At 34.4% G+C, this 15,489-nt stretch overlaps 1 protein-coding gene across 8 annotated transcripts in view; it reads right to left on the reverse strand.

The window, feature by feature from the left end:
• Nucleotides 1-15,489, reverse strand: part of CHM (CHM Rab escort protein) — a 193,550-nt gene that overhangs the window by 104,745 nt on the left and 73,316 nt on the right. For all 8 annotated transcript variants that reach the window (XM_074391433.1, XM_074391436.1, XM_003938704.4 and 5 more), the window contains one exon: nucleotides 3,952-4,339. In XM_074391433.1, the coding sequence (XP_074247534.1) occupies nucleotides 3,952-4,339 (388 nt within the window). The remainder of the gene's footprint in view (nucleotides 1-3,951; nucleotides 4,340-15,489) is intronic.

The following is a 15,489-nucleotide window of genomic DNA, read 5'->3' on the forward strand; positions in this document are numbered from 1 at the left end:
GCCTGTTAACCGTATGGTTAAATGTAACAGATCTGACTTTTTCCTACATTAAGATATTCTTAAATAATGTCTGTAACTCAATAAATATTAAAAACATACGTTACATCTATAATAAATGGGAAAAAGAAAATTAGCTTTACTATACAAAGAAAAAGGAATCTCAAAAATCAATCTAAACCATTAATCTGAGCATGTAATAAGTCAGTAAAGACTACCAGTAAATCAATACCATTCAAGTAAAATTTTATAAACTAGTATTTCAGCATTCTGTAAAACCAAATTGACATTGCTTTTTAAAAACTAATCTCATTATCCTGATTAAATATGGCATGTTACTTCATTACCCTCTTCCTAACACACTACATAACTGATACAGCCCATGCCAATTCTTAACTCTATAATGATAAAAAATAGTTACTTCAAAAAACTCATTTTTTAAAAAGATACACATTTGAGATTCAAGGATCCCTGAATAGCCATAATAATTTCACAAAGACTAAGATATAAAACCAAAAAATGCATTTTTATTGAATAAGACCCAATAAAGCTTAAGGTTTAATGCCAGCTTGAAAAATAATGCATATAAGATACCACAGAAAAACGAAAACAAATTTCAGTTAAAATTATACTAGATTTTTGTTTCTGATGCTCAGAAATAATAAACGTACACCATATTAAAATCTAAGCCTCTTTTTCTTTTCTTTTCTTTTTTTTTGAGACCGAATCTCACTCTGTTGCTCAGGCTGGAGTGCAGTGGCTCTATCTCAGCTCACCGCAACCTCTGTCTCCCAGGTTCAAGCCATTCTTCTGTCTCAGCCTCCCGAGTATCTGGGATTACAGGCATGTACCACCACGCCAGCTAATTTTTTGTATTTAGTAAAGACGGGGTTTCACCATGTTGGTCAGGCTGGTCTCGAACTCCTGACTTTAGGTGATCCACCCACCTCAGCTTCCCGAAGTGCTGGGATTACAGGCGTGAGTCACAGCGCCCGGCCTAAGCCTTTTTTTAACCACCCTCTAAGTGATCTGCCACAGCAATTCTAAGTGATCTACCACAGTGATGAGGGGCTGAAGAGCAGTGCAATTTGATTACAATAATGGAAATTAGATTCAATAATTACCAATTTTTTATTCACTTAGCATGTTGATTCCATAATTATAAAGAGCATGGACTTACTTAGAAATGAACTTTCATTTTAAGAATTTCATCTTCGATCTTCTCTATTAGTCTGAGCAGTATGAAACTATACATATTTAACTAACCTACCCTAAGCTATTATTTTCTAAAAGGCTATATACATGAATGTGTATTGTAAACTGCAAAGCCCCACAGTATGTGTTAATTATATCACGATGTCTTTGAGGTCAAATGCATATAGAAATGTCAAGTAGTTTAGAGATACTGAGTTAGACTTTAGAAAAGAGGTAGGGATCTGGCCAAGCGCAGTGGATCATGCCTGTAATCCCAGGACTTTGAGAGGCCGAGGAGGGTGGATCACAAGGTCAGGAGACCGAGACCATCCTCACCAACTCGGTGAAACCCTGTCTCTAATAAAAATACAAAAATTAGCCGGGCGTGGTGGCATGCGCCTAAGTCCCAGCTACTCAGTAGGCTGAGGCAGGAGAATGGCTTGAACCCACGAGGCAGAAGTTGCAGTGAACCAAGATCATGCCACTGCACTCCAGCCTGGTGACAGAGCGAGACTCCGTCTCAAAAAAAAGAGGTAGGGCTTTAAGATAGATATTTGGCAATCGTCCTAAACTTAGATGTTATTAACTGCAATTATCAGAACAGATGAATTTCTAAGGAGTGACCAATTGCCCCAATAGCAGGGAATACATGCTTTCCATTCAGTATGCATTGAATATGTATTAAATGACTTACATTTTAAAAACTGACAATAAATCTCCTGTATTATTGTGGTTACATGTGATTTAGATACTTCTGGTTTTGAAAATGAGTACAATAAATGATTCTTAGTTATTTTGTAGAATCTATTAAAAAATGAAAACTCTGCAGGACACAGTCCCAACTGCCTAGTCCACTGCCTCTAGACATGTTTGGTTTTTACTTACAGTAAGAGAACTGGTTACTGCTAGCCATTCAAACCCATGAACATACCCAGAAGTCTCCTTCAGAGTATCTTCAAATGTGTCAAACTTCTAATTTAACTGTATTTTTCCTCCCACAACCAGCATTCATTTTCTTATACAACTGAGTAATTTTCTACACCAATTCCTACAATTAAAACACTACCATCTTCTACCACTTCCCTTTGCAAGACACATACTAAATTTCAGCTAACATAAAGGTTACAGACTTTTATGAAATAGCCTTGGTTCTTAACCACATTTATATCATCATTTATTTAGGTAAAGCATTCCAAATTCCAAGTAACTACTTCAAAATGGAATTTTCAGACAAGGCCCATTTGTTATTTGACTTCTTCTGTTTTTATGTTTTGTTTAACCTATTTCACAGAGTACTGTTCATGGGACCAGGAAGGTTATTAAAGAGCTAGGATTAAACTTCCATCCACAGATGAACAGCCAAGGTAATGTGGAAAAAACGCTAGATTTCAAATCATGATAGGGTCAAAGCAAACTCAGAAGGTGGGAGAAATAGTGCGGAAGCATGAAGTAGAACCAGTGCAATAGCCAATAACGCAAAACCAGACACAGAGTGCTACGTGACAGACAGAACGATGGGTAGTAAAAAAAATTTATATTTTCAGACATCAAGTTCAAAGGGAGCAAGAGTATGAGGATATGGGATTTGCAGAAACAACTTGTGGAGGGGAATGTATTGGTCCCTCTCCGTTCCCCTGGAACTTGAAGAAAGTACATTAAATTGAAAAGCCTAGTTCTGTGCTAGTTCTGTGGTAAGTCTGATGTTATTTACTATCCTCTCCTACTTCTTTTCAATTCCTTATTGTTTGTTCTCAACTTACAGGATTTAGTCTCTGATTTTCTCTACTGTTACCCTGCCCTGTATTGCAACCCTTTAAGGCCTAAATCCTTTAACTTACTGGTTTTCTATTGTTTTGCACTAAAATAGTCTTGCTTCCTATAAACCCAATGCAACATTGTACCCTTTAAGACCAAGGGACCTCCTGTGAAGTTACAGTGAACTAACGTTCAAGTTAGTTATGTTCAGGAACATAACTGAAGACAATAGCTTTCTTCCCAGCCTTCCTGCCTCCATCACTATTAAATTTTCCTCTGAAGCTTTCAAACCTGAACACATGATTTTTTTGTGACTTTAAAAAAATTATACTTTAAATTCTGGGATACAGGTGCAGAACATCCAGGTTTGTTACATAGGTATACGCATGCTATAGTGGTTTGTTGCACCCATCAACCCAACATCCACATTAGGTATTTCTCCTAATGCTGTACTATCCCTCCCCTAAACCCCCAACCTCCAACAGGCTTCGGTGCGTGATGTTCCCCTTCCTGTGTCCATGTGAACACATGACTTTTAAAAATGCATTGGTTTATTCAGAGTATTCATCATAGTATAGTTGTAAAAATAGTTACTATACATAAAGGCTAAAAGAATTGATAGAAACTGACTGTAAATAATTTCTATACATAAAGGCTAAAAGAATTGATGGAAACTGATTGTAAATAATTTCTAAACAGGTCCATTAGAATTTTTCTTTTGATAGAATTCCCAGTGTCCATGCATTAAGAGAATATTAGGTTGTACTATGTGCTCAAGTACAAACGTATTCTTCAAGTATAGATTAAAAACATATTTAAAGCATTTTAATGTGTGCACCTTAAATGTGTTTTTAATCTGCACTTAAGGAATATTTTAAATGAATTACAAACTTCTGGCTAGTATCTCTTTACAAAACAAATGTTCTGCATCTCAGAGAATTACAAAAATTGGGTTTATGGGCTCATACTGTTTTCAATGCAAAGATGGATAAAATTGGTACTTACCTTTGATACTAAATCAATATTAAATCTCCTGCCTTCTTTAATAATTTGCGAGTAAGTAATTCTATTTTTCTTTGGTTGCTCTGTGGTATCTTCTGCTATAGGTACATTTTCACTCATTTCCTCTGTTGAAGCTGATGGCACACAAGTTTTATCATCACAATGGTTTTCTTTTTCCCCTGTCACTTCAGCACCATTTACTTCTTGTGCACTCTCTGAATCACTGCTTGGAGTTTGTTCTATGAGCATTTCACAGCTCACAGTGCTTAATGACTCATCCTCCGTAGGCAGGCAGGCAGAAGCTGCAGCTTCTGTGGAGTTTGTAGATGTAACAAGAGCATGATTTTTCTGCAGTGCACCAGCTTCTTCGACATCTTCATGCAAATCCTGACTAATAAGAAATTATAATAACAATCAACACCAGACTTTTGATAATTCTACCCTGCTACATTTTTATACTGCATCAACTTTTCACAGCAATTTTTACTCCTTTAACTCTTTTATCAAGTTCAGTGTATGTTTTGGTTATGTGACTCAGACATTGAACATTCATCTGTTAATGTTTCAGTAAAATGTGAAACACAATTAAGATTTGAAAAATATAAAGATTTCATGTCACATGCACATTTTTAAGAATTTAAGGCAGACGGGAATTGTATTTTGGAAGCAAATTACTACAGTGATGAAGAACAGTCTTTTTTTTTTCTCTCTTGTTTTAAATTGTACTTTAGGTTCTGGGGTACATGTGCAGATCATGCAGGATTGTTGCATAGGTATATACACGGCAAGGTGGTTTGCTGCCTTCATCCTCCTATCACCTATATCTGGTATTTCTCCACTTGTTATCCCTCCCCACCCCCGCTGTCCTTCCCCTAGCCTCCCACAAATGACCGCAGTGTGTGATGCTCCCCTCCCTGTGTCAACACCAGCCTATGAGTGAGAACATGCAGTGTTTGGTTTTCTGAAAGAACACAGTCTTAAGAATAACCGATCTTGGTTCAAACCCTGACCGTATGACTAGTAAGCTCTGTGAACTTAGACAAGTTATTTATCCTCTCTGAGACCACCTAAATTATCCGTCTATGACACAGACATAATATCATCTATCTTACAAGGTTGTCTTGAAAATTAAATTAAGTACTGCACGCAAAGAGCCTGACACAGTGCCTGGGACATAGTAAATGCTCAACAGTGGTAGTTATGAAAGATGATTATTATTGAGGAATTCCTGACTTGGCGATATGACAGAAGACCTTCAATAAAGGGGAAAAAAAATCTGCCATGAAAATATTAAGTTGGCCTATCACAATGTGGTATCTAATAGGACCTTTCTGTATAATTTCCTGCCTGTTTTAGTACTGATGTTGATTACTCTAGTGGAAGCCCCATTTCCAAATTTATTACTAGAGTTAACATCCTTAGTTCATCATTGTCTTGATTTATAGAACAGGATCCCATTCAGTCTGCCTGCTTTATGAATATCTCTATGATATTTTATCCTCTACAGAACCCATTATTTTCACTGAGTTGCCACACTGCTCAATACCTGGCACAATGCCTTGCACATGATAGGCCTTGGCAAGTAAAAATCTGCTAGCTGACTGCTCAAGAACTAACAGTAGCCCTTCCTTATATCAAACCTAAAATCTACCTCACAAAAAATCTTCCTCTTCCTCAAATAGCCTTCCTTATTTACCAACCTTCTGGTTTAATCTCCACCTACTTTCCACCAGAGCATCTCTAAATCCGAATTTATCAATTCTAATCGCCAAATCGTGACAGTTTGTTTGGTTCATATTATGTTTCTTTCGTGCTTTTCTTCCCACACTGCATATCATAATTCTTCCATTCTCAAACATAATCACATACGTTAACAAACTACTTTAAGAAAAAGTTTAAATTTCACTTCCAAGAAGTCTTCTTTAACCCAATTACACTCATCACTCTATTATAAGATGCTCCCATAATACAGATATGCAGTTTTCCTTGCATGTATTTATCCATTCCTTTTTAATAGTCCTTTGGTTTTCCAGTGTATGCTTTATCTTCTGAGTCAGACTGTAATTCCTTGAGGGAATACATTAACCCCCTCCTTGTGTGCCCTTCACAACACCTACCACACTGCTCTATAGATGTGGTATCTGATAAATGCTTGATGAATAATGGTTTATACATGCAAAGGATATTTTTGTTTCAAACATGAAACAAACTTATTGCAAAAAACACGAAAAATAAGGTCAAGAACAAAACACTGTATTGTAAATCAGAAAGTCTGGGTTCAGTGAAAAAAAAAAGTGCCTCATTAAAAATAACACAATGAACACTGTGATGAGATAAGCACACTAACAATTAAAAGTAGTTTATAAACTCTAAAAGGTTAATCAAATACGAGATACTAATCAAAAATAAGGCAGTGTTAAACTACCACAGCTCAACAGTCAACTCAAAACCTGTATAACAAGGTTTTCTGAATTCACATGATGAAAGCTCTTTGGCCACATAAACGCACCATAGCATGGCCATTAACAGCATTAAGAATGAAGAGTGATAATATGAAAGGTGATTCGTCTATTTTCTACAGAATTGTTCAAACTTTGTATTCACTTTTATTATTTTGAAAACCAACAAAACTAAAGTGTGTTCCATGAGGGATCTAAGGTGACAATTTTCAGCAGAAGTTCCACGCCTAAATTTTTTTTTTTTTCCGGCAAAAGTTCCATGCCTAACTCTTAAAGCAAAAGTTCCATGTCTTTAATTTTAAGAAATGACAGGAAAATTAATTACATTTTACAGATAAAACAGAATATGGCAACTTCTCTTATTACAGACTATGATGATGACACCGTGGAAATTGAACATAGCAAATGATCTAGTCAGTGGCTCTCTATTACATTCTATGATAGGGGACCATAGAGAGTGAATGAAATATATTAACCAGTACTGGACAACCTGGAAGATAAAAGTCAAAATACTTAATTAAAGGTATAAGCAAAGAAAAAATTATTCTTTGCAAATTTTTTCTGTATCATTAACTATCATTTTACTGTTCTCCACATTATAATTTGGTGAGATTCCTAGCACTACAGAAAACGCAAGCAATAAAAACAATATATTGTCCTCACTTCCCATTAAAAATAACCACAGTATTTCTGGAGTTCTGCCAAGGTGGAAGTCAATACCTAATGAAAAGATATAAAGATAGCCAAAAATTCCTAAAACTCCATTTATGTCCTCAGTAAGCAAAATTCTGTTCATCTAAAAGGGCTATCTTCCCCAGATTTAAAACTTTTTAATGTGGTAAAAGACATTTTCTCAAAAAGATATTCAACCTTTCAGAGAAAACCTCAGAATACAGTAATAGTTCAATTCTATTAATTTAAAAGTATTTGAAAACTACAAAAACACATTTACCAATTACAAAATAATGTAGATGCATTATAAGCCCTCAAATGAACCTCGGTGTTCTAAGATATTACAATGATTTTAACATACACAGATGCTGCTTGACTTGTTACAGGGTTACATCCTGATAAACCCAATATATGTAAGACAAAATGCATTTAATATCCCAATAAAACCATTACAAAGTCAAAAAACCATAAGTCAAACCATCATAAGTTGCAGACTGTTGATAAAGGAAAACAATCTGCATCATTAAGGTTTTATAAAAATTTGCATTATCAAAATTGATTTCACAAATTAAATCGTGTCATTTACATTGCTAGCTTTAATTCCAAAGGTCACTTATAACAATAATTTTTAGATAATTTTTCTTCACAAAAACTGCTGAACACTGCTTTTTGTAAGAGTATTTTTCACTGATTGCCACAATTCATGTATTACTCTGAGAATTTGGAGGTATAAATTATGATATCATCTAGTACCGCTTATCAATTAATAGTTATAACAAAGAAACACCTCAAAGTGAATGTGTCTTATGAATACCTTGTAACAGTCAGCCTTTTAGATGAGTCAAATGAAAAACTGAGAACCAGGTGTTTAATTTATTCAGCACAGGTGTTCACCATTTATTTTTCAGCCATTTGCACCTTTTCTTTCCCAATTGACTTGCTACAGATATTGTATTCTTTGATGTTTATACTTTGTTCTAAGGCCATTTATTTCTGATTTTCCCAGTATATATTTTCCTGCTACCCAGCTGTTTATTCCTAAAATAAATGTTTAATGGCTATACATAAGAATAACAAAAATCAGACTATTCAAAAATTGTTGTTCTAGACGATGCAACACAAAAAGTGAAATCAATTTTGAATTGCTGCAATATGATACACTTGTAGATATAGATGTCCCTGTTTGTTACCAACCTAAAACATTAACACATAGTGTAGAATATAGATTAAATATCAACCTCTTGTCACGTTTACCCAAGAACAAAACTTCATAAAATGGTGTGCAGCAGGTACTGTTGGCTGCTTACTCAACAACAATTACCCCTTTCTCCTTGCTTCAAGAGCCCCAATTTTGTTCCAATTTTAGACAGAAGTTGCTGAGTCCTTGGGGATGGATCATGACAGATTAAAACCAATTATGATAATTGTACTTCCCTTTGCTGGTGATTGATTTAGGCGTGAGTACATTACCAAGTTTTAGCCAATAAGATAATGAAGAGTCTGCTGGGGGCCTTTGTTGATGACTTTCCAGTATAATAGAAAAGCATAAATATGTTAGGAAAACCTCTTCCCTCTTTTTCTCATGTTTAGAGATTTTTTGTTATGTGAGATCCTCTTTGAAATCCTGGCAAACATCTTGTAACTCTGAATGGAAAGCTAAGAGAAGTAGAGAGTAGCTGCCCCAGTGCTCTGATAGGCTGAAGCAGCACAATTACAAATCCTCTACCTACCCACCCACCCACTTACCCATGTACTTGTTTAAATCACATTTAGTTGGGCACTGTGTCACTTCTGGCCTAAAACACACTTAACTGTAGACAGTGACAAGTAATTTCCTCCAAATTGTAAAAATTACAAGTGATTTTACATTTTATTTTTATTCCTTTCTTCTAATTGGTATTATTGCTCAAGAAGCTCCTATGGCTTGTATAATTTTTAAGTTAAAATTTAAGAATTCAAAATAAATCAGTAGAATTTTAGATTCCTATTACCAAAAAAATCTTTATTTTTGATATGAATACATTAGAGAGCTGGTTCATTTGAATGTAACAAACAAGTTTTCAACCTGCTTTAATACTATACCAGAAAAAGGGAAACAATGTTCAATAAAATGCAGAAAATATGGCAGAAAACATACAAAGTTATTGTTAACATTTTAGAAAGATAAAATCTCTTCTCACTAAATAAACTAGATGACATTATGCAATTAACAAGCAACAATATTTTACCTAAGAATAATCTGAGTTTGTGTGACTTAAGTGTGAGTTAATATATTGCACCTTTTAATAGTCTGTTAAAGATCCAAAACTAGAAAAAATAGCTACTTTCATTTTCCCACATAAACTAATAAACTATTCCATGGTAAGAAAGAACTCTCAAACACTGTTGGTAGGAATGCAAATCAGTACAACCATTATGGAAAACAGTACAGAAGTTCCTCAAAAATTTAAAAATAGAACTATTATATGAATCTTCACCCTCACTACCAGGTAGATAGCCAAAGGAAATGAAATCAGTAGGTTGAAAAGACATCTGCACTCCCATGTTTATTGCAGAACTATTCACAATTGCCAAGATATGGAATCAACCTAAATGCCCATCAATAAATGAATTAATAACAAAAATGTGGCATAAATACACAACAGAATACTACTCAGCCATAAAAACAATTAAATCTTGTCATTTGTGACAACATGGATGAGCCTGAAGAACATTATGTTAAGTGAAATAAGCTAAGAACAGAAAGAAAAACACTGCATGATCTCACTCATACGTGAAATCTAAAAAACTCCACAGTGGTTACCAGAGACTTGGGAGAATAGGAGGGAGAGTGGAGATGAGGAAGAGGTTGGTCAGTGAGTATAATGTTACAGTTAGGCAGGAGGAATAAATTCTGGTACTCTATCACACAGTAAGGTGACCATAGCTGATAGTAATACACTGCATATTTCTTTTTTTCTTTTTTTTTTTTTTTTTTTTGAGACAAGTCTTGCTCTGTTGTCCAGGCTGGAGTGCAGTGGTGCGATCTTGGCTCACTGCAACCTCCGCCTCCTGGGTTCAAGTGATTCTTATTCCTCAGCCTCCCAGGTAGCTGGGATTACAGGTGTGCACCACCACGTCCAGCCAATTTTTTGTACTTTTAGTAGAGATGAGGTTTCACCATGTTGCCCAGGTCGCAAACTCCTGACCTCAGGCAATCTGCCTGCCTTGGCCTCCCTAAACGCTGGAATTACAGGTGTGAGCCACCACACCTGTCCTGCATTGCATATTTCAAATAGCTAGAAGACATGACTATGAATGTTCTCACAAAATAATAATAAAGTTTGAGGTGACAGATATGCTAATTAGCCTGATTTGACCATTTGATCATTCCACATTTATATATATCAAAACGCATTGTACCCCATAAATGTATACAATTATTATGTATCAATTTTAAAAATCCTATGGTATATAAACTGGTCTCAACAACTAAAGAATATTGTATTCTTCCCACACTTCCTAACACTGGGAGATAGGCACTTTAATTTCTCATTACAGATATAACTACATTACAATACTATATCGTATTCCAGTGAATTAAAGAAGTAAATGCACTTTCTAAGGCGCTAGTCTTCACAAAGTAAATACTTTATTCACTTGGTGGAATGGTTCCCTTGATATGCATACATGTGTTTACTTGATGACTGAAATACAACATGATACAATGGAAATAGCATCTGTTTTTTAATTAGAAAAACACAAGTTTAAATTTGGCTGCACTATCTCTGGCATTCCCTGAGCTACAGTCTGTCAGTAAGAGGTACCTATAGTTGATGCACATGGCTGTTGCACAGAATAAATGAAATTAATACGTAAAGCAACAGGTTACAGCAGTTGTCACAAAGATAATATCCAATAAATGCTAGTCCTTTTTCATTTCCCTTCCATAACTCGATTGTGTAATCACAAAAAATGACTTCGATTAAAAATAATCTTTGTATGGCAAAAATATTTTAGGTCCAAAATATAAAGTAGCCCACTTACTATAAGGAGGAATCAGGAAAACAAAGCTCTGATAAAACAATCTGGATAGTTCTTTAGAGTTTATGATGCTCGAACCTAGCCTATAACAGCAGAATAATTACTGCAATTTACATTTTAGTATTTAGCCTGTTTTGCAATACAGAAAGTATTTAATGTTGAAATGATCATGAAAACCTTTAAGTTGAATAATACTTCAGAATATTTTTTAAAGTCATGGCAATCAAAAAATAACTATCCTATATATTTACATTAGAATACAGTAGATTGACTTGCCACATACTTTGAGGTATTTTCCAGGCAGTGGTAATGGGTTTGCACCACTCCATTTGAATTCTTGCCCAGTCATCCTTGCAATCAAAGATAAAATAGTAGGAGGCTATGAGTATAGCTATAATATTGTCTATGGCCAAGAAATACACATTTTACTCTTCCTTAATGTTACATAATCAAGTGGCATATGTGAAAATCAAACCATAGACTCTAGCCAAATAAACACCAACTCTATAAATAAGCTAAGTCCTCTGGTCTAAAGTGATAAGACAAGGCATAGTATTTTAGTATTCATATCATTATAAAGTCATTTTTACATGATGTTTTGGAAATTTACAAAAACATTTAAAACAGTATCCCCCATATATAATGCACCAATGATTCAAGTTTGATGTCTATCTATTTACTTGCTTGATACAAGTAAATACAGTAGACTCTTGGCATGAATGATCTTACAAAGAGTAGTACTTTTAGTAATTTGTCATTTGGCCAGATTATGGATTTGAATTGCATATGCTGAGAAAGTATGTGCAAGAACAATATATTCAGCAAATGTGAGACCTCAAATGCTTGCCCAGCATTAGTGTATAATTAAAATGTCCTCAAGAAGTGATGACAACTTCCTTTCTGGGAAAAAAAAAAATATATATAGGGCTCATTAAATGAGCCTAAGGATAAGTAGAAAACACAATTAACCTGTGCCATACAGCTGTGGATAGAAAACACATGACTCACAACAGAAAATAGATTCTTAAAAACAAAATTAAACCAACGAACAAAAAAAGCAACCAGTGGAAAGAAAGGTATAAAACTTTTTCTCTTTACTGAACACCTAACTGTCCAGATAGAAAATCCCAAGTTATCTACAAAAAAGCTTCCAGAACTGGGAAGTTAATTCAGCAAGATTTCAAGAAACATCCAAGATCAAAACACAAAAAGCAAGCACACGGCTACACAGTAGCAATGAGTATGTGAAAACCAAAATTAAAAAGACAATACCATTTGTAATTGTTCAAAAGAAAATTAAATATTTAGGTATGCAATTAACAAAATGTACAGGATCAGTATGCTGAAAGTTACAAAATTCTATTGAAGAAAATCAAAGATGAGTTTCATAAACAGAGAGACATACCATGTTCATAGATTAGAAGACACAAAATAATAAAGAGGTCAATCCTCCCAAACTAATCTGTAGTATTAAGGCAATATTATCAAAATCTCGCAAGGTTTTTTGTTTTTTTTTGTTTTTTTTTTAGAAATAGACAAGCTTAAACATATATATGGAAAGGCACAACTCTAGAATATATAAAACAACCTTGACAAGGAAAAATAAATTGGGAGGAATTTACCTGATAGCAAAGCTTATTGCATAGCTGCAGTAATAAAGACAATGCGGTATTGGTGGAAGAAAAAACATATAGACCAATGGAACAGAATAAAGAACCTCATAATAGACTCACCCAAGTACAGCCAACTGATTTTTGACAAAGATACAAAAGTAATTCAAAACCAATAAATGGTGTTGAAGCAACTGGATATCCTTAGACTGAAAAACAAAAAAGAACACTGACTAAAATGTACAACATAAAAATATAATTTTTTAAAAAAATAAGAGAAAGTCTGTATCTATAGGTAGGCAAAAAGTTCTCAGACTTCACACCAAAAGAATAATCCAATTGATAAATTAGGCCTCATCAAGATTAAAAATATTTGCTCTGTAAAACATCCTATTTAAAGAGGGTGAAAAGAAAAGCTAGAGACTTGGGTAAAACATTCTCCATCTGGCAAAGGACACTTATCTAGAATTTTTTTTTTTTTTTTTTAGTTCTGAAAACTCAACAGCAAAAAACTAATCCAATTTAATAAACAAGCAAAAGACATGAACAGACACATCATCAAAAATGGTATATGAATGGAAAATAAGAGAACATGAAAGAATATTCAAAATCAGAAATCAGAATGGCCAAAATAAGAAAGTGACAACACCAAATTAAGGTAAATACGTGGAGAAAATGGATTACTCACATTTTCTGGTGAAAATGTTAGTACAGATCCTCTGAAACAGCTCGGCAGTTTCTTTTAAAGCTAAACATGCAATTACCATATGACCCAGCAATTACAAGCTTGGGTATTTATTCCAGAGAAATGAAAACTTATCCTAGACAAAGTCACATAAAAATCCATACACAAAAATGAATAGTAACTTTATTTATAATAGCAAAAACTAGAAAGTTAGATGTTTTTCAATGGGTGAATGATAAACTAGTAAATCCATTACTGTGAAATTATCATCAAAATTATCAAAATTAATTGTAATAAATATTACATCACATTACATTAATTGTAATGAATAGTAATTCAGTGATGAAAAATGAACAAACTACTAATGTACACAATAACCTGGATGACTCTCCAGGGAATTATGCTGAGTGAAAAAAGCCAATGCCAAAAACATCACAAAGTATACAGTTCTACTTATATAATATTCTTAAAATGACAAGATTATAGAGATGGAAAACAGATTAGTGGTAGTCAGGAGTTATGGATGGTAGAGGTAAGAAGTAGATCAGATGTGCTTACTGAAAAACAGTAGTAGGAATCCTTGTGGTGATGGAACTATAACTTGACTGTGACAGTGAATACATGAACCCACAAATGTGACGAAATTGTATGGAACTAAATACACACAAACAAACCACATATCCGCAAAACTTAACATTAACATCAATAACACATGTTTCAAAAAGCAATGACAAAAAGCCAGAAACCTGTACCATATTTTTCATTACTTACAAAACAGTATCCATGAAGACCTTGCAATGTATCCTTCAAGAATGTTAAAGAGCTACTATATAGTGATACTCTTACTCAAGAGGAAATAAGAGAATTTTCTAGATAACAAAAGCTCACCTCTTAAAATGGTACAATTTTTATTCTAACCATTTGTAATACTCATCTTTCTAAAATGTACTTCAAATTCTCTACTTTTTTAAGTGGAGGATAAAGAATATTATTTAATTTTGCCTGAAGACAGTGGGGTACAATTATGATCATCAACTGTTATACTGTACTATAATATAGTGATGGCCTTGAGGTATCTTCTGATATGAAAAGCCATTTACCCATATAGTAAATGGCCCAAAGTCTGCTTTCAGCTTGCCACTGCTGTCTTCTCCTTTATTAGTCTACCAAGTAGCACTTAAAATGATAGCCTGTTAGAGCCTAGCGAGACTTCTGAGATCGCCTAGTCCAAACTCTTCATGTTTTATTAATGGCAAAACACAGACTCAAAATAGAGACGTCTCTTGCTCAGTATCACACAGCAAGTTAAGGACTAGTCTCCATGTAGTTCTCAGTGTGCTTGCTTCTAGCAAGTAATCCTTTCCTATTTGTTACTTTAAACTACAATGCTAGGAGAAACACACACACACACACAGACACACACACACACGCACACACACAGAGAGAAAATGAGGTTGTCAGAAATATATATTAAATTAATAAGGCTTTCAAATTAAGTCAGTGAGTGCTGGTGATGACCTCTCATCTAAAACTTTGTGACAGCTATTTTGCTCCTAGCCCCTTTCATATAATTACAGGTTTGTGAACATGATCCGATAGATTAAGGATGCCACAGTGTTGCTGGGGTTAAGTGAGATATTGTTAGTCCTATTTACCCATGTTGCCAGCACTTACTATAGACAGCCCTTACAGATGGATTTTCTGTATTTTCTCTGCTTTCCTGGATGTTCTCAAGGCATTTCCTGCTTACTATGACAGTAATAACCAGCTAACTTTTCCAAGTGAATTAAGACGTATAGAACATTATCCCCATTCACCTTTTGCTCCACACTCTAACTGGCAAGAGAAACATATAACAGAGTTCTATTTCATTGTCTTCAAACAAACCTTCCACCACCAACCATTTACTTTCTCACTTTAAGAAGTTACACAAATGAAACTGAAGAGATCAGGAATTGAAAATGAGATAATTTTTTTGTATTCAAAATGCATAAACTCAGCCATTAGAAACTATTAACCTCAATTATCATAAAAAGTAATCAGAGGCCTTGAAGTAACAGAAGTATAATACCTCTCAGAAGGCCAGTGTGAC

This window comes from Saimiri boliviensis, chromosome X (assembly GCF_048565385.1).
Source record: "Saimiri boliviensis isolate mSaiBol1 chromosome X, mSaiBol1.pri, whole genome shotgun sequence".
Classification (NCBI taxonomy): domain Eukaryota; kingdom Metazoa; phylum Chordata; class Mammalia; order Primates; family Cebidae; genus Saimiri; species Saimiri boliviensis.